At 47.9% G+C, this 18,303-nt stretch overlaps 1 protein-coding gene and 1 long non-coding RNA gene across 7 annotated transcripts; one reads left to right on the forward strand and one right to left on the reverse strand.

Moving 5' to 3' along the window:
- Positions 1-7,024, reverse strand: LOC141421627 (uncharacterized). 3 transcript variants are annotated; one of them, XR_012446248.1, is made up of 3 exons: positions 6,906-7,024; positions 2,894-3,049; positions 1-1,048 (listed from the first exon to the last, which is right to left on the reverse strand). It is a non-coding gene; the product is annotated as an uncharacterized lncRNA (long non-coding RNA). The 3 variants fall into 3 exon arrangements; XR_012446247.1 differs by lacking the exon at positions 6,906-7,024 and adding an exon at positions 6,027-6,153; XR_012446246.1 differs by lacking the exon at positions 6,906-7,024 and adding an exon at positions 4,269-4,404.
- A 2,011-nt stretch (positions 7,025-9,035) lies between these two features.
- On the forward strand, positions 9,036-17,586 carry Klhl33 (kelch like family member 33). 4 transcript variants are annotated; one of them, XM_020172553.2, is made up of 5 exons: positions 9,036-9,168; positions 9,250-9,798; positions 13,132-14,056; positions 14,183-14,350; positions 14,544-16,591. In XM_020172553.2, exons 1-5 carry the CDS (start codon positions 9,045-9,047, stop codon positions 15,094-15,096), a joined length of 2,319 nt encoding a protein of 772 aa, XP_020028142.2. In that variant the 5' UTR covers positions 9,036-9,044; the 3' UTR covers positions 15,097-16,591. The 4 variants fall into 4 exon arrangements, with proteins under 4 accessions (XP_020028142.2, XP_073924562.1, XP_020028141.2 ...); XM_074068461.1 differs by lacking the exon at positions 14,544-16,591 and adding an exon at positions 17,164-17,586 and having other exon boundaries at positions 9,045-9,798; XM_020172552.2 differs by having other exon boundaries at positions 9,045-9,798.
- The last annotated feature ends 717 nt before the right edge of the window (positions 17,587-18,303 follow it).

The raw sequence follows: 18,303 nt of genomic DNA on the forward strand, positions 1-18,303 counted from the left end.
TAGAGTCATATTTCTGTGTCAGTCTCTTCTTCTAAGGCTCTTACAGTATAGGGTCAGAGTGTCCTGCTGATTTCCACAACTGAAGGCAATAGGGGATGTCAGGCCCATTGACAGCATCTCCAGGCAGGTCATGTTAAGTGCCCAGTACAGGCTAAGGGGGTGGGCACAGGAGGGCTCCTGGTGTGGAAGGCAGTAGGAGAAATGGAGCTGATTCCTCAACTTGTCCCTTTCCCTGGGATCTGTGCTTTTACAGTTCGAAATTTTCCCGCACTCACATGATTATGAGGGCAGCACCCTGAGAATATTGCTACAGTACTTCATGAAGACACGCGTGCCATTCCAGCTGCATGGTTAGGAAGAATGGTGGCGGGGTGAGCTGTCATCGTTGGGTCTCACTGTAGGACAGTTGCCTCACTTGCCACCCTGTTCCTCCATACCTTCTTTTCATTCACCTGCAGGTCCTGCTCTGAGATGCAGCCTGAAGAAGGAGGAGTGTTGAGGAAGGTGGATTTCAGGTCCCTTTCTCTTGCTACTGATGTAAAGCCATCAAGTCTACAAAACTCTTTTGAAAAGCTGCAGAGAGAAAGTGTGTATTAGATTTAGCAGAGAACAGAAAATATTTGCCATATCCTGAAATTTCTGTTCTAAGGAGCTGAGAAACAACAGGCTTTTTTTACTCTTTGTTTTTTCTCTATTTTGCTGCCTCCTCTTGCATTTTGTCCAAACTGATGGCCATAAACACATTCGGATCCAGGTAGAGACCAAAGCTTCTGTTTTCCTGTAGCTGTATTCCCAACAGTGGCCATCTTTTAGCAGATTTCAGCTCCTCTTCCCTCTCTCCCCTTTTGCTCACCAGGTATTGAGTTAAGTTATAACTTTTTTGATAGTTAACTTCTTTTGGTTCTTAGCTGTGAAGGAGGAAGACAGGAAGAGAAGTGTATAGGGTACCAGACTTCATCCTGACTTCTTTTGAGGTTTGCCTGTGAGCTCAGGCAGTATAGTCACATGTTGGAAGCTAAGCTTGAATCTTCTGAGAAGGGAACATATCCTAGAGAAAAACAAGATAAGAACGTTTTTTGTATGTGGTGCAAGGGATCATCAAACTCAGGGCCTTGCATATGCTAGGCAAGTGTTCTGCCACTGGACATTTTGCCTAATTTCCCAGTACATTTTGCTATCCTTCCATCTATGGCAAGTGTCTCATTACCCTTCCTTCCCCTTGCTGTCTTCTGCACTTTAATCCCCTGACCATAACCTTGGGTTTTGTGTCCAGCTCACTCTGCATTTCTCCTGCTCAAGGGGGCTGCTCACAAAAAGTCTTGAAGGACATCAAGTCCATTTTTTCTTGCATGTCAATAAATAGGGGATCAGCATAGTTAGTCCTGTGAAGATAAGAGATGAGACAGGCAGCCTTCCTGACTGCCTTTTCTTGGGGCTGAGAAAAAGAGTTAAGCATAGCCAGGCAGCAGTGATTCACACCTGTAATCCTAGCTACTCACAGACAGAGATCAGGAGGATCAAGGTTTGAAGATAACCCCAGGCACATAGTTTCTGAGATCCTATCTCAAAAAAACCCGTCACAAAAAGTGCTGGTGGGGTGGCTCAAGGTGAAGGCCCTGAATTCAAATCCCAGTACTGCCAAGAAAAAAGAGAGTTAAGCGTGAAGGCCTGTGAGGTGGGAGGAGGGCACTGGGGTACTTTGTAAATGCAGGACTCCTTTCTCTGTGCAGGACTCCTTCTCTCTCTCTCTCTCTCTCTCTCTCTCTCTCTCTCTCTCTCTCTCTCTCTCTCTCTCTGTGTGTGTGTGTGTGTGTGTGTGTGTGTGCTGCTGGGGATGGAACTCAGGGCCTAGCACATGCTAAGCAAACACTCTACCACTGAGCTACATCCCCAGCTGTTAGTTTTTTGAGAGAAGGTCTCACTATATAGTTCAGACTGACCTTGAACTTATGATCCTCTTACCTCCATCTTCCCTAGTTGCGGGGATTATGGGCATGTGCCAGCATATCTGGTGCCTCCTTCTTTTTTTAATCACTTAACTTCTCTTTCCTGTTCTCCTCTGGAGGGAAGTTGGAGTTTCTTAGGGAGCTATAAGAGTCCCTACCTTCATCATCACTGAACCAGTAAACCAGTACACATCCACTGACTGCTGGCCCTGCTTGGACTGGAATGTGGGTTGAGACTTTTGGAGTAAGGATGCTGCCCAAAAAGAGTGGGAAAGAATAAGACAAATTCCTTACCCAGCTGAGTGATTGCTCCTAACTTATACCAAAGAAATACTGCTATACCAGAGGAATAGTATGTAGCTTCTCTCCCCATTGACTAATCTCTCTATGTTCCTGAGTGTCTTTTTCTCTTCCCCACTCTCCAACTCTGTTTCCCCAAAACAGAACCTCTTTAGTACTGGCTTTCTTTCTCTGCCAAGTGTCCATTCCTGTGGCATACAAACACTGTGAATTTACTGGGAATGGTAGGAGTATAACATAAACAATCATTTTGCATCCTTACTTGAAGACACCCCAAGTGTAAACTAGTAAAATATGTTGCATTATTAGAACTGAAGTAATTCCAGAAGCCCAGTTCTAGAATTGGGCCATATCGTCTCTTGACCACACTCCTGGTTCACTCTGCTACTTTGAATCTCTTGATCCAAATTTCTTCCACCTGAATTTAGAAGATACCTAACAGCTTTCCCCATCACCTAATGTATCAGAACTAAACATACAGGTAGAATCTCCAAAGCAGAACTCATTTCTCTCACATCCTAGTTCCTAATTCAGTCTCAGGTTTTACTAACTCTAGATGGGTTCACTTGCCTCCCAGACTGTCTTTTGATGGTCAGTTTCTATACCTCCCACACCTTATTCTCTTCAGCCCAATTTGTTTGACTCACCTTGAACTTCATGTTGGGTGGACACACTTAATCCTCCTGGCATTCTTAAGAGGCAGACACCATAGTTGTAGTCAAAGGCCTCACTTTATGGGGCAGGGTGTAGGCAGGAGAAGGAAATACAGAAGAGCTGAAGGGGACAGAGGCAGTGCTTGGCAGCTGGGGAAAATGGGAAATGTAATAATTATATTTCCTGTTACTCTAGTTCCAGACCAATTCTATGTCCATCTTCTCTTTTTTCATCCCACACTTACTATAGAATCCCTACATAGTCCTCCACAGCACTATAGAATCCCTACATAGTCCTCCACAGCAGATAAACGTACCATCTGTCAATTTTGCTTACATCCCAAGACCAGAAAATTGGGATTAAAGTGACCCAAGTTGAGACCTGAATGGAGAGGCAATGAGGAAAGAAGTGGGGATATAGTACATTGGCCAGGGAGTGATGAGAAGTGATCCCATTTGACAGGATGACCTGCATGAGGCTCTGAGCTCATGCAGAACAAAGTATGGGGGAAAATACAACTGTATAGGAGTGAATCTTCTGGACATTCAGCCAGTTGACATGATTCTCAGACTCTTGACTGGCTTGGGGCTTCTAAAAAGGAGGAAATGGAAATGTAGGATAGGGACTGTCCCTCCTTAAAACATCCTGATCTCTCAATGTTCTTCGTGTTCTCTGAACTCACACACTGATCTCTTATTCTTTTCCTACCCCCTTTTTTGAGACCTGCTCTCATTATCTAACCTAGGCTGACCTTGAACTCATGATCTTCCTACTTCTGCCTCCTTGCATGTTGGGATTACAGCTGTGTGCGACCATGCTTGGCTCTCTACTTCCTTTTCATCTCTCTAGCGGAGTCTCCACCGTTAGTGTCTGTTCCCACCTGTCTTATTGAGACCACATTCCCACAAGTCACAGAACTCATGTTCTTGGTGAAGGTGCCCACAAAATCCACCAGGGCTGGATGCTGATTAGGGGCCAATTAGCAATAGGCATTGTGGCTTATGAGAAGAAAGGAAAGTATAATGTTGAGGACAGTGTCAGTTCTTCCCCACCCCTGAAGAGATTTTTAGAGAGTATTTTAGGGTGAAACCAAGGATGTTAGAGATTCTTCTCCATCTTATAGTAGATAAGGGAAATTGGGAACTCATTCCTGTGGCTACCTGCTCATGGAGTACCTGCTCCTCAGGGAACTCTACTGTGTGTCTTCTCTTTAATCCTCTAGATTCTGTTCTCTTCTACTTCCTCCACTGCCCTGCCCAGGATTTAGGAAGATGGTTTCCTTCTCTGTCTAGAGCATGGATTGAAAACTCAAAAGTCTGCAGGAAGCAGTCGTGTAACATCAAAGAACAAAGTGGATCAAGTACCAACCTGGAAAACACCCTCCTTGTCCTGTGGGACAGCAGTTACTCAGCTCTAGCTATGTGTCCTGTAGGTTGGGGGCCCAGGATTACCAGATACATGGATCTTAAATGTTGGCACCTTGTTTTTAAAATTGCAAATGCTGTGCAGGTGAACAAAATCCATTTGCAGGCAGGATTCGAAGCACAAGTCACCAGTTATTAACCAGAAGTTCTTGAGATGGTCCTATGTAAAGGCTGAATGAGTAGGATAGTGCTGTAGGATAGGTGTCCTCCTGGACAAAAGAGCCCAGGTTGACATCTGCACAGAGGAAGGGATAGTACAGAATGATTAGAGGTGTGGCATCACTTGTCATGTAAAAGAGGAAATGACAACTTGCTGTTGGTGTTGGTTAGTCTTGCAGGAGTCAGCCTCCTGTGGTATCTCACCTCCGCACTCCCTTACCACCTGCCTGCTCACTCACCAAGTTTCTCATAGAATGCATAGGGCAACAGCAGAAAAGTAAGCAATGCAGCAGTGAGGGCTGCCCACCAAGTGAGGAGAACATGATGAGCAGAGAGTCCAGCAGGGCGAGTCAAGGACTGACCCAGTGGAAGGAAGGGCACCAGCCTGCAGTGGAGAGCAAATGCAGCCCATGTCTTGTCCCAACTGCAGTACCCCCTACTCCTGCACACCAGTGATTGTCTCCTAACTCCCCCAGTAGACCTAGCCCTGGACCTGACTCCAACACCTGTGCCTACTAGCCAGGTGACTGGGAAAAGGAGGCGTGGAAATAGTTGAAGTTGATGAAGGCATATGAGCACAGGGAAAAACTGGAGAGGATGAGGTCAGTGCTGTTCAGTTCAACTTTGGGAGAGATGCAAGGTTAGGAGGTCAGTCTCCAAACTAATGGTCATGGGATCCAGCTCTGGAGAGTCAAGATTTCTGACTTCCTTTCCCATTCTCTCTATTCCTCACTCCTAAATCTCCACTCCACCTCACACAAACCACCACCCACCACCAAGTTAGGAGACATTTTCATCTGAGGACTAGGGAGATAAAAAAGAGGTTTAAGGGTTAGGCCATAGAAGCCAGAGGTAGTCAGTCTGTGGAAGGAATGAGAGGAGAGGTAATTAGTGGAGGTGGGGTAGGTGGTACTCACCAGTATGAATGAAACCTACAGCAATGAGGAAGGTGAGCAGAACCCACAGAGGCTTCTGGTGCTTCCCAGGACCTTTCCTAAAAAGCCAATGACTAGGTATGGTTTATCCTGGCACAACTGCTGTAAGAAGATGTGGCAATTAACCGGGTAGAGTTCCAGGGAGAGGAAGAATGAGAGCCCTCTGCTCCTCTTGAGAGGAGGAAAGTAAGAGTTAAAGAAGCCTACATCCTAAACAGGAGAAAAAGGATAGGAGGAGTAGGAGATGGTAAGGTCCCTGGGAATGTGGGAAGGAGAAGTCGAGGTAGAGGCAGATAGAAGAATAGCAACCTCCCCATACTTTGCCTTGATTTACAGGCAGGCTGAATGTTGCTGTGTGAGCTTGAATTTGTGTGCATGTTGTGTTTGTGTGTGTGGATTGAACACAGGACCTCAACATGTGGATCATCTCTTTAAACAACAGCTAGCCACCATCATATCTAGCTCCCTAAGTTACAGTCTAACTCCTGGATACAGAGAACTGAGCCTTCTTTTGCTTCTCTTCCTGAAAAGATTACACTTTTGAGATGTCCCTGCCTCCTTACATTCTCTTCTTTCTCCCCAAGCCTCTTGCTAAGATACCAACTAACCTGGAAGGTTTGGGGAGCTGAAACAAAGCAGGAATGGGCAGAGAATAGGGTGGCACTGAAGATTCCAGCAGATGTCAGGGGGCTGAAGGAAGACACCATGCTCATGGCCTGAGAAGGGAAGACCAGCAGAAATCAAGGCATTCCTGAAGCAGCGCATTCCACCCACATTTTCACCTGACTTTCCTGGAAGTTGGAGGGCATGCTAAATTTGATCCATATCTTTGGTGGTTTTACCCATTCACGTGAATCCACTTAAGACATCAGTGGGTTTTGAGCATCTGCACTATGCTTGGCAATAGGCTAGTCAGGACAGTCTCTAATCTTCCCTTCTTATTCACTCACCTGGTAGTGATTAGAGAGCCCACTGGGGCAGGGTCCTTGCTCTCAACAACTGCCATACAGGCACTCTGGCCCCGGGCAACTCCCATTTCTCACACCCATGTCAGTCCTATTTCCTGAACCATCTCTGCCTTCTGAGTAGCTAGGATTACAGGCATGAGCCATTGGTGCCAAATTTGATCATCAAAGATCACCATACATTAAAATCACTATTCTTTAAGAGATATGAGTGATGGGGAGAAGTGGTGAAGTAGGGATGGAGAGCTACTTGCCATACAGTTGTGTTTTTTTTGGAAGTTACTGGAGTTTAAACTCAGGGCCTCATGCTTGTTGGGTAGGCACTCTACACTTGAGCCACACCTCCAGTCCATAGCTACTTTTTTTTTTTTTGTCAGTACTGGAGGTTGAACTCAGGGCCTCATGCTTGCTAGTTAGGGGCTCTAGCACGGAAGCCACTCCAGCAGACTCCATATACTATTTTTATTGTGACTGATGATGCCTCTGGGGCTCAGAGAGATAATCAGGTCCTTACAGACTCACCAGCCTTGACTTTGCCAGTGGTGCAGATGGCTGAGATGGAGAAGGCTACGATAGTAGTGACTGAGGCTGAGAGCAGGATAATGAACTATGCCAGCCCTGGGGTGAGGATGGGAGTTAATCCATTCAGGTCATCACCCCTGAATTTCTTGACTGAAATGTCAAGTTTCCTCCAAGCCAGGGAGTCTGCCACCTGGAGGGTGGCCTATGAGTGGAGGTTTATGAGGGGAGGGCTTCATTGGAGGATGAATGGTGACCCAAACAGCAGATTTCATTCTACCTTCGGGAGTTTGCTGCAGGGCATGGGTCTTACCATGCTGCACCCTGCAGAACTTCAAGAAATGCTTGGCTGTGATAGAGTTGTCCTGGGATCAAGTTGCCAAAGAACTCATAGCAGAGTCCCTCGTTCTTGTCCTTGTAGGCAGGTAGCAGGCTGGCCAGGAGTATGTCCTCGAACTATATCTCTGGTAGGGGCTCAAAATGCCAGCCACACTGGCTTGCTGTGGGGAGACCATGAGCTGAGAGAGGGGCTGTAGAAGCTGTTCACATCATTTCTTCTTTGACCAGTCAGGACAACCATAGGCATGGTAGTTCACAACTGTAATCTCAGCACTCAGGAAGTTGAGGCAGGGGGATCTCTAGTTTAAGGCCAGCCCAGGCTACATAGCAAGACCCTGTCTCAAAGAGAACATAAAAACCATTTGGGGGAGTGCAGCCCATGGGACTACTATCCAAAGGTGGGCTGGGGTACCCAAGCCACAAATGGGGAGACACAGACAACTCCAGAAGCAGAGGGGATGCTGTGCTGGTCAACTCACCTTCCCACTTCACTCTCATGAGAGCTCACTCACCTGAATCATTAGAGACAATCTTGCCGCTCTCTTCCCCCATTTAAGTCCCTTGTCTGGTCACCCTAGCCAGTCTGGATCAGCCTTTTTAAGGCTAGGAAGTCTGCCTGTAGCAGCCTTTGGTCTGTCCTTCCTCCTCTGGAGAGGGGAAGGGAGGCATATGCCTCCCCTCTCCTCCCTAAATCCTTCCCCTGGGATAACACCTGACAGTGCCTTGGAAAGTGATTATACTGTTCTAAGGGTTTCATCCAGGAAGGAAAAAAGGAAGTATAGTTCCCAGTAGAGAAAATGACTGATGTCCTGCCTCAAAAAATGAGAATACCTGTGTGCCCCCAGACATCTAGTCTTCCACTCTGGACCCTGCCACAGGGGAGATCAAATACACATTCCACTTCTCTGGTTCTCATCCCAGTGACCCAGGGTTAGAGCCCTTCTGAAAACACACAGTTGGGGCCTGGAATCTCACCTCAGACACAGAGGAAGCCCTGCTAGGGTGAGTCACCTAGATCTGTAACCCTGATCCCTGTCCCTTACTAAGCCCTTTCTTCTGCCTTCTGTGAACAGGGCTGGGTTGTTTGAACTTCCCATCAGTATTGTTTACTCTAAGGTCCAGCTGTATCATGCACAGAAAAGTCAAACCCAGTACTGACTCAAAACACATGCTTTCCTCTTCTCATCCAGCTCTGCATAGTCTAGACTTTTCAGATCCCCTACACACATCACACACCAGCACACCATCACCACCAGCAGCTGGCTGTGGTGGACACAGCCCTTCTGGCCTGGCTGACTGTACCCAATGCCCATGTCCTGCTTGGCTTCTGAATTACCCTCACTCAGCACCCCCTTGTGACCTACAGATGGAGGGGGGAGGGTCATCCCAGGACGTGCTAGGGGGATTGGGTGTCAGAGTCAGGCACTGGGAGCCCAGTGTTTAGCCCTCCAAGCCAGCTATAATTAGCCAGGTGAGGCCACTGGCTGGGGCACGGTGCACTCCCTCTGCACCAAGCAGTCCCAAGCAGAGTGGGCACTCAAGTGAGAGGGCAAGATAGGAGGGATCTGATCCTGGTACTGGGTCTGCAGGGCACAATACTTCTTGCATGCTTTGCTGCACCTGGTGACCCCCCCACACCCACATAGCTGGTGTTGTATAGCCCATTACTCCAATTTTGGGATGTCACCTTGGGGTGGAGTTAGGAGGGTGGAAAGGGGAGGGACTGAATTCTGAGAGCTGGAGACATGTTCTTCGGGCCTTTCTGGGTGCACCTCATTTGCAGCAATCCAGCACACCTGGGCTATGAGCGTACCCCGGACGGCATACCATCCCTCGGGCATGGAGCATGTCTCTCTTCCCGTCCAGAAGGATGGCCCTGGACTCCTTTTGCCTGCTGGAAGAACCCCGTCCTGGCCTCCCACTCCGGGTGAGGATCCCGGTTTACTTTCATGTCCTCTGGAAGAGCCTGGCCTCAGACCCCAGGTCCCAGGAAACCTTCCCTCTTCAGGTTTGTCCCTAGAGGAAGATAAGGAGGAGCAGGATGAGGACGATGACGATGCGGCAGAACCGGAGGAACTGCGTAGCGAGGAGCATCCGAGCCATTTCTTCGCTGAAGCCCAGCGGCTGCGGGAGCAGGAGCTGTTGCTGGACGAAGAGGTGTCGGTGGGGGGACGAGTGTATGGGGTGCACCGGGTGATCCTGGCCGCGGTCAGCAGCCTCTTCCAAGGCAGGCTGCTGGGCGGCGGAGGTCCGCGGCCCTGCCTCAGACTCGATGTGGCCCCGGGGGGCTGGGAGGCCGTGCTGACCTTTGCCTACGAGGGGGCGCTGGGCCCCGCGTCGCCAAGCGAGGTGCTGGCGGCCGCGGAGGCGCTGGGAGCGCCCCGGGTGAGGGCCGCGGCGCTGCGCGGGTGTGGGGGCCGCGGGAACGCGGGGGAGGAGGCCGGGCGGCGGAGCCGGGCGCAGGAGCTCAGGGACAACCTGCGCAGCATCGAACTTCTGCACCGAGACGGCGTTGGCTGTGACCTGGAGCTGGAGGCCGACGGCTGCCGGCTGCGGGGTGAGGCCTGGGCATCCGTGGCTGCAGTGCACGTGGCTCGGTAGGGCGGGAGCAGCAGGAGGGTGGCCGCTGCTCTGGCGGCGGGGCTGGAGTCTCGCGCATGCCGAGTGAGCGCTCTATTGCTGAGCTAACCCCCAGTCCCTGCAGCGGTCTGATTCCTGCTTCAGCCAGAATTCGCCTAAGGTGACTTTTGGTGCGGGTCCAGCGCCACCGAGAGCTGCGCGTGCGCAGTCAAGTTGTTTTCCAAGCGCACAACAGATTTAAATTGACCCTTCAGGCTCTGGGTTTTTTCCTGCCCACTAACTGGAATTTCCAGCCAACTGGCTGGAGCTAAGAGTACAACCCATGGCAGTAAGAAAACAGAAGTGACCGACTCAAACAGATTAATCAAAGGTTCTTGGCATTTTTCTATTCAGTATACAGCGAAAGGCAAAGAAATCAAGTGGAAAATCCAGGGTATCCTTTCGCCTAAATGCGTTGGACACTATGGCAGACATGGGTTCTTCAGCTAATGAACAAAGGCTAGCGGGAGGCTGGAGGCGAAGTTCAAGTGGTAGAGATCAAGTGAGAGCCCTGGGTTCAGTCGCCAGTACTGGCCGCGGGGCAGGGGATTAAGGCTACCAGGCCATGGCACTTTGAAGTTAACTCTGCCTCCCAGTGTCACCAGGAAAACTAACATTTAGGGAGGTACCAGAAAATGTGGTATCTCTTAATTCTCACCGAAAGCTAGTCAGGTAGATACCATTGTCCCTAGGTGTAGACACGGACATTAAACTTTGAGATGTTAACTTATGACAAGGTAGGGGGCCGAGTATAGCCCCTAAAGAAGTAAGCTAGTCCAGTCTGCTTCCACTAAGTCACTAATTGCCTCCTTTGCAGTTATATAAGACTCATGAAACCTGGAAAAGAGAGTTTAAACTTACAAGGGGTTAGTTTAAAAATGATCTAGTTGAGATCATATAACTTTATTGATGAAGAAATCAGACTCTAAGACATGTCCAAAGACACATTGTTACTACTCATTAAGGTAATGACTGACTGGCAACCAAGTCCCTACTGGGACTCCCAGTAGGAAAACTATCTTAAAGGTCTTTACTATAATTTCATAAGTATAAAATTCTCACTAGGGTTTTGAATTTACACATATTTACACATATCACTGTCTGGGAACCCAACTTAAAATTTTAGGGACAGTGAAGGGTAAAAGGGAACACACATGGTTGTAAACCCTTTCACAGCTGGCTCTGAGCTGAGATTGGTTGATGACATGGAAGTTCAAATAGCTTAGCTTGCCTTTCCAGACAGCAGAATGAGAAGCTCACTGATGTTTACTGGTTGGGAAGCACCTGGCCTCTCCCTACTGCTTGAAGAGACAAGGGAAATCCATATCAACATTTGTTGCCCTTGGAGAGAGGCACCATGCCACAACTGGCCAAAGCAGCATGGAAGTTCATAAGCCTGGCTGGGAACTTGGCCTCTGTGACCTGCCTGAGGGGACTTCTAGCAGCATTTTCCCTCTTTTTATTATGAAGCATTTCAGATGCATAGCAAAGTAAAGAGAGTATTATGATGAACACTCAAAACACTCGTCATCCAAAATTAATGATTATTTTACTATATTTGTGTCATCTTGTTAATTTGGGCTGAAGTTCAACATAAACTCACAATGTTACTCTCATAATACTTGGGTATATGTCATTTTAAAAAAGATATTTGCTGGGTGCCTGTTGTTCATGCCTATAATCCTAGCTACTCAGGAGGCAGATATCAGGAGGATTTCAGTTCAAAGCCAGCCTGTGCAAATAGTTTGTGAGATCCAAGCTCCAAAATACCCAACATTAAAAAGGACTGGTGACATGGCTCAAGGTGTAGGCCCTGAGTTCAAACCCCAATACTGAAAAAAAAAAATGACACTTATGCTGGGGATGTGACAGTGGTAGATTGCATGCCTAGTATATGCTAGGCCCTGAGCTCAATCCCCAGCACCACAAATGAAAGCAAGAAGTTTTTTTTTTTTTCTCATATACCCATACTAGTTTTATCTTGCCCAACAAAATTAACAATAATTCCTTAATATAGTTTAGGTTTTTTGTTTTTTTTGTTTTTGGCAGCACTGGGGTTAGAACTCAGGGCCTCACTCTTGCTAGGCAGGTGCTCTACCAGCCCTAATTCCTTAATATAATTCAACTTGTTCACACTTACATTTTTCCATATCCAAAAAATGTCTTTTAGAACTAGTTTGTTCAACCCAGGAACCAATCAAGGATTACACTGTACTCAGTTATATATCTCTTAAGTGTCTTTTAACCTAGTTCAGTGCTCTCTCCACTTTAAAAAAAATGACTTATTGTAGAAGCAAGATCAGTTATCCTATAAAATTATATATAGGCAGTACGAGGGTTTGCTTGGCAGGTGCTCTACCACTTGAGCCATGCCCCAAACCCTTTTTTTGCTTTAGTTTATTTGTTAGGTAGGGTGTTGAGCCACTCAGCCAGCCCTTGTTAGTGATGGGTTTTTTCAAGATAGGGTCTTGTGAACTATTTGCCAGGCTGGCTTTGAACTTTGATCCTCCTGATCTCTGCCTCCTGAGTAGCTAGGATTACAGGTGTGAGCTACCCGCACCCATCTCCCTTATGGTTTTGTTTAATTAGTTCCTTTAGTTTCTCAATTTCCTACAAATTTGACTTTAGATCTAAAGGTTTAATGAGATTTAGGTTAAATATTTTGGTCAGAATACTCCATAGGTGATAATGTTAATAGAACATGGGTGTTTGTTTTGTTCCTTTTTTTTTTGGTGGGACTAGGGTTTGAATCCAGGGCTTTGCATTCGCAAAGCAGGTGCTCCACCGCTTCAGTCACACCTCCAGCTCCAATAGGTGTTTGTTAGTAGAACAGTTTCCTTGTCGTGAGGGCCATGAAGATGAGCGAGATAATGTTGCCCAAGCATGTCTGTGGCAATGCAGGGCACATGGAAATCCTGACAGACAAGTGCCTGGGGTCTCTGTCCAGACTTACTGAATCAGAATTCCTGCTGGTGGGCTCCTGAAAGCTGTATTTTATCTATCGATCTAGATCTATTGGTCTATCTATCTGTCTATTTGTTAATTCATTGTAGTGCTAGGGATGGAACCCAGGGCCTTGTACAGCTATGTAACCACTCTACCACAGAGCTACATCCCCAGCCCTGAAATCTGCATTTTAATAAGCACCCATACTATTCCATTGCACACCCTTTTGACCTGTGGCCTTGGGTGGTTGAACCAAAGTTGGGGATCATGCCAAACAGTCTTGCAGCACTCTGGGTACCTCCTGTGTTCTTCTCCTCTCCTTCAGTGCACCGAACAGCCCTGGCCTGTGGCAGTGAGTTCTTCAGGGCCATGCTTCTGAGTGGAATGAGGGAATCCCAGGGCACTGAGGTGTCTCTACACACCATCTCTACCCAGGACCTGCGACTTCTTGTCTCTTTTGCCTACTCTGGAGTTGTACGAGCACGATGGCCAGGACTACTGAGAGCTGCCCAGGTGGCTCTGCAGTACCAAAGCTCTTCCTGCCTAGATTTGTGTCAGAGAGCCTTGGCACGAAGCCTCAGCCCTGCCCGTTGCCTGGCCCTGTTCCCAATGGCTGAAGCCCCTGGATTGGAGAGGCTGTGGAGCAAAGCCCGTCACTACCTCCTCACCCACCTTCCTGCTGTGACTTTGTGCCCCACTTTCCCTTCTTTGCCAGTGGCCTGTCTGGCTGAGCTGCTGGATAGTGATGAGCTCCATGTGCAGGAAGAGTTTGAGGCCTTTGTGGCTGCACGGTGTTGGCTAGCTGCTAACCTCGAGACCCAGGAATCAGAGGCCAAGGCCCTGTTGCAATGTGTCCGCTTTGGCCGCATGTCTACCCGGGAGCTGCGGAAGGTGCGGGCAGCTGGGTTACCCCCACCCTTGCCGCCAGATATGCTGCATCAGCTGATGGTGGAGTCTGAGGTTCCAGGTCGAGAGCGGAGGAGGGAGCCTGACCACGCACTGGTCGTGATTGGTGGGGATGGGCTCAGACCTGACATGGCCCGAAGACAGCCATCTCGAAAGGTGTGGTGGGCCCAGGCCTTCTGCTGTGGCACGGGACTGGTACGAACTGTGGAGTGGGGGCAGTTGCCTCCCCTGCCTGCCCCAGGACGCTTCCGTCATGGGGCTGCCAGCCTAGTAGGAAGTGAACTCTATGTGTGTGGGGGACAGGATTTCTACAGCCACTCCAACACTCTGGCTTCAACTCTCAGGTATGGTCATCTAAGAGTGGGTACAATGTGGCAGGTCCCAAGGTGGGCAGGTGAGAGAAATTGCTGACCCAGCCACCCACAGGATCCCCAAGTCACTCTTCCCATCTCTTGTCCAACTCTGTCTAGGTGGGACCCCAGCCAAGAGGACTGGGAGGAGGTGGCACCTTTGTGTCAGGCTCGGAGCCTTTTTCCCCTGGTGGCACTGGATGGACAACTTTATGCCCTGGGTGGACAAGGCAGTGGTGTTGCCCTTAACTCTGTGGAGACCTATAATCCGGGGCTCAATGTCTGGAGGTAAGCAGGCAAGGGGTCATCAGGAAGAAACTAGACTTGGAATAGAAAGAGAGTTGAAGCCGGACATGGTGGTACACATCTGTAATCCTAGTACTCAAGGCTGAGACAGCAGAATTGTGAGTTCCAGGCCAGCCTGGGATACACAGTGAGTTGAAGCTGCTAGTTGCCTTTCTTGTGTCCTATTCTCCCTTAGGCCAGCACCTGCACTTCCAGCACCATGTTTTGCCCATGCAGCTGCTATCTCGGAGGGCCGTTTGTATTTGAGCGGTGGCTGTACTGGAACTGGACAATACCTTGCCTCCCTGCTGCACTATGACCCCAAACTTGAGAAGCCAGGGACACTTCTGAGCCCAATGGGGGTGCCTCGGGCTGGCCACGTCATGGCTGCTCTGGGTGGACGGTTGTATGTGGCAGGTGGGCTAGGTGAGACTGGGGACCTGCTGAGCTTTGAGGCCTATGAACCAAGGACTGATAGCTGGACTCACTTGGCACCCCTGCCCTCCCCCCATGTGGGGGCTGCAGGTGCTGTGTTGCAGGGGGAGCTGCTGGTGCTGGGGGGCTATAGCCACCGTACTTATGCCCTCTCCCACCTTATCCATGCCTACAGCCCTGGCTTGGGCAGATGGCTCTGCCTAGGAACTCTGCCCAGGCCACAGGCTGAGATGCCTGCCTGCATCCTGGCACTGCCTACTGTTCAGCACATAGCTTTAGTTCCCACCCTGCACCAAACCAAACCTGCTGGGTGAGGGGGGAGCAGCAGTGTAGGGGGGAGGAAGGGATGAAAATATCACGAGAGAAGGACAGAGATTGTGAAGGGAGAAAGATAAGGCTTTATTCCATTTTATTTTTGCAGTACTAAGGTTTTGAACTCAAGGCCTTATGCTTGCTAGATAGGAGCTCTACCACTTGAGCCATACCTCCAACCCTCCCTGCCCCTCCGTTTTTTAGAGACAGGACCTTGCTGTGTAGACAAGGCTAGCCTGGAGCTTATAATTATCTTGCCTCAGCTTCCTGAGTGCCGAGATTATAGGCATGAGGCACTATGACCAGCTTGAGAAGACTTCATTCTTGATAGCATATTATTTTCACCCAGTGCTTGCACCTTGGAATGCTTTTGTGTATACAGTCTCTACTGCAGAACTCCTGGAGAAAGGGTGTTGAGGAAGGACAAGCAGCTGAATACTTGGGTAAGAGGTGAGAGGAAAGAATTCCACAAAGCTGAGGGATTCTGGGTAGGAGAAGTGCAGCTGGTTGGGGAAAGAGTCAAGAATCTCCAGGAAGGTTTGAGAGTAAAGCTCATTGGTAGAGGGCCTGCTTAGCACACATGAGGTGCATGTGCACGCGTGCACACACACACACGCAGACTCTCATAGCCAAAGCATAGGGGTCATAAAACCTGATTGGAAAAGAAATTCTAATCCATGGATTGAGGAAGAAATGTGAAAAGGACATGAGTTTGAGGGGTATAGGAGGAACGGTGCAGCCCTTCTCTTTCCTAGTATTTACTCTCCTACTCTTCCTTCCTGGCATGCCTAGTCCTCTTGACAATCTTTCACAGGTGATTTTGTAGGCCCAGTCTAATGTTTCCCAGCCCAGACGTCATAGGCCACCTCTTAGAGACTTTTGGTCTCCATCAGAAGCAGAAGTTCCCATCAGGGCCTGGACAGCACAGGGTCTGTGATGCCTGGCAGGCCCTCCCGGATGATGAGGTGGAAGCCTTGTGGTGAGAAAGATGAGGAGGGCTGAGGCCAAGGAGTGATGCCCATGGTGGAAAGGGATGATACGAGGTGAAGTAAGGGTATGTCGGGCTTCTTTTTTTTGTCTGTTTCTTTGTTCTCTTTTATTTTTCCTTGAAGCATTATGTTCATGTGGCATCTAGTTATACTCCATTCATCTTCTTTCTTTGTTTTATTTATGTTTGATGAAATGGAATTTATAGTCTTAGTTTATAGTCCAAGCTTGCCTGGAACTTGAGGTCCTCCTGCCTCAGTGTCTTTAGTGCTGGGATCACAGGCCTGCACCACCATGCCTGGCTCCTTGTGGGCTTTTTTGTTTTGTTTTGTTTTTGTTTCTTGCCCCTTTTCTCCTCCCTCACACAGTTATTAATTGCCTATCATATGTCAGGCACTGTGTGAAACACCAGGATACAAAGTTCAGAGTGCTACTGGTCAGAGGATGAACTTGTAAACTGATACAAGTGTTGTGGTGGACTTAGAAGTATAGATAAAGTTCTATGAGATCCCAGAGCAGAGTTCATGCCTCCATTCTGCTTGAATTGGATTTTTTTATATTTTTTATTTTTGGGGGGTACTGGGGTTCGAACTCAGAGCCTACACCTTGAGCCATTCCACCAACCCTTTTTTGTAATGGCTTTTTTCAAGATAGGGCCTCAAAAACTGTTTGCCTTGGCTGGCTTCGAACCACGATCCTCCTGATCTCTGCCTCCTGAGTAGCTAGGATTACACGTGTGAGCCATTGCTCTTGGCTTGAACTGGATCTTGAAGGCATCCTAGAAACCAGTTTGGGACTGGGGATGTACTTCGGTGGTAGAGTACTTGCCTAGCATGCACAAGGCCCCAGGTTCAATCCCCAGCACTGAGGGGGTAGTGAAACACACACACACACACACACAACCAGTTCAAGAAAGAGGACAGAAAAGTAGGTGACGGGGTAAGCTCTGCCCTGTTTCTTCATAACAAAGGAAAAGTAAGTATTCCAGAGATTCTTCAGAGAAATTCTGCTGCTATTGCCAGCCTACCCTCTTCTCGATAGTTCTGAAGACAGTGGTAATTGTGTATTCCCTCTCTCCACAGATCTACTAAATCCAAGTCCTCTGGTCTTTCTGTTTCTAGCCGCTGGGTGACTCTGGTACAGGGGTCAGTTCTTTGTGTCGATCAGTTTCCATCACTATTGTTTGTTAAGATGTTCATGCTCCTAGGGGTGATGATGGAGCCTCCCCTGCACCCTTCTTCATTCTGATCTCAGAAGTACTTGACATGTATTTATTGTTTTGAAGTTTCACTATTTTACTAAGGCTTTTTTCCATATCTCTGTTTAAGATAGACAAAAAATATAATTGAAAATAAGGAAGGAAAAGTAGGATATACAAATTAAAAAAAAAAAGGGAAAGACCATTGTACAAGAAAGGGAAGAAGGAAATTGGAAGAGATGAACATTTTCTTTGTGATTTGTACCTAAAGATGGGCTTAAATAAAGATTTCCCAGTGATTAAATCATTTGTGTCTGAGTTTCTTTATCATAAAAAGCATTCAAAAATAAAATGACCTGTTAATTTGATTTCCACCTCTCCTATACTGCTGAAACTACCTCCCCCCACTGTTACCAAACCTGCTTCTACCAAATCTAATGATTGGTGACCATGCGCATTCTCTCATAATTTGCAGGAACTTCCTGACTTGAAAACTGGCTCTTACTCTAAAAATGTCTCTTCCCCTGGTTCCAGAGATAGCACACTCTCCCAGGTGGGCTTTCTCTTAGTTTTCTAAATCAAAGGTGTGGCTCTGTCTCAGGTGGAGCTCACAGCCAAGGGTCCAAAGGTGTGCTCTGGGCTGAAGCAGCAGCAATGTCTGCATAGAAAGATGGATGAATAGAACTGTGGAACGGGGAGATTTTGGACATCATATAATTCAAGTCCTTCTTTTCATACTGAAGGAAATAAAGACATGCTACATCTGAGTAATTTAGACAATGAAGAGGAAAGCTTGTCATGAGAGTAGTCTCTAGAGGACATATTTATACATAAGGACCTAGAGGCTGGCTAGGAGAAACATCACAGGCCAGGTCTATAGACAGGAGTGTCATAATTACTCTTTCAAGATCATAGACTATTCCAGTCTGTATTAATTAGCTCTATGATCACTGTGGCCAAAGTACCTGACAAACAACCCAAGGGTGCAATGATTTATTTTGTGTTATAATTTCAGAGGGCTTGG

The sequence above is a fragment of the Castor canadensis genome, chromosome 3, assembly GCF_047511655.1.
Source record: "Castor canadensis chromosome 3, mCasCan1.hap1v2, whole genome shotgun sequence".
Taxonomy (NCBI): domain Eukaryota; kingdom Metazoa; phylum Chordata; class Mammalia; order Rodentia; family Castoridae; genus Castor; species Castor canadensis.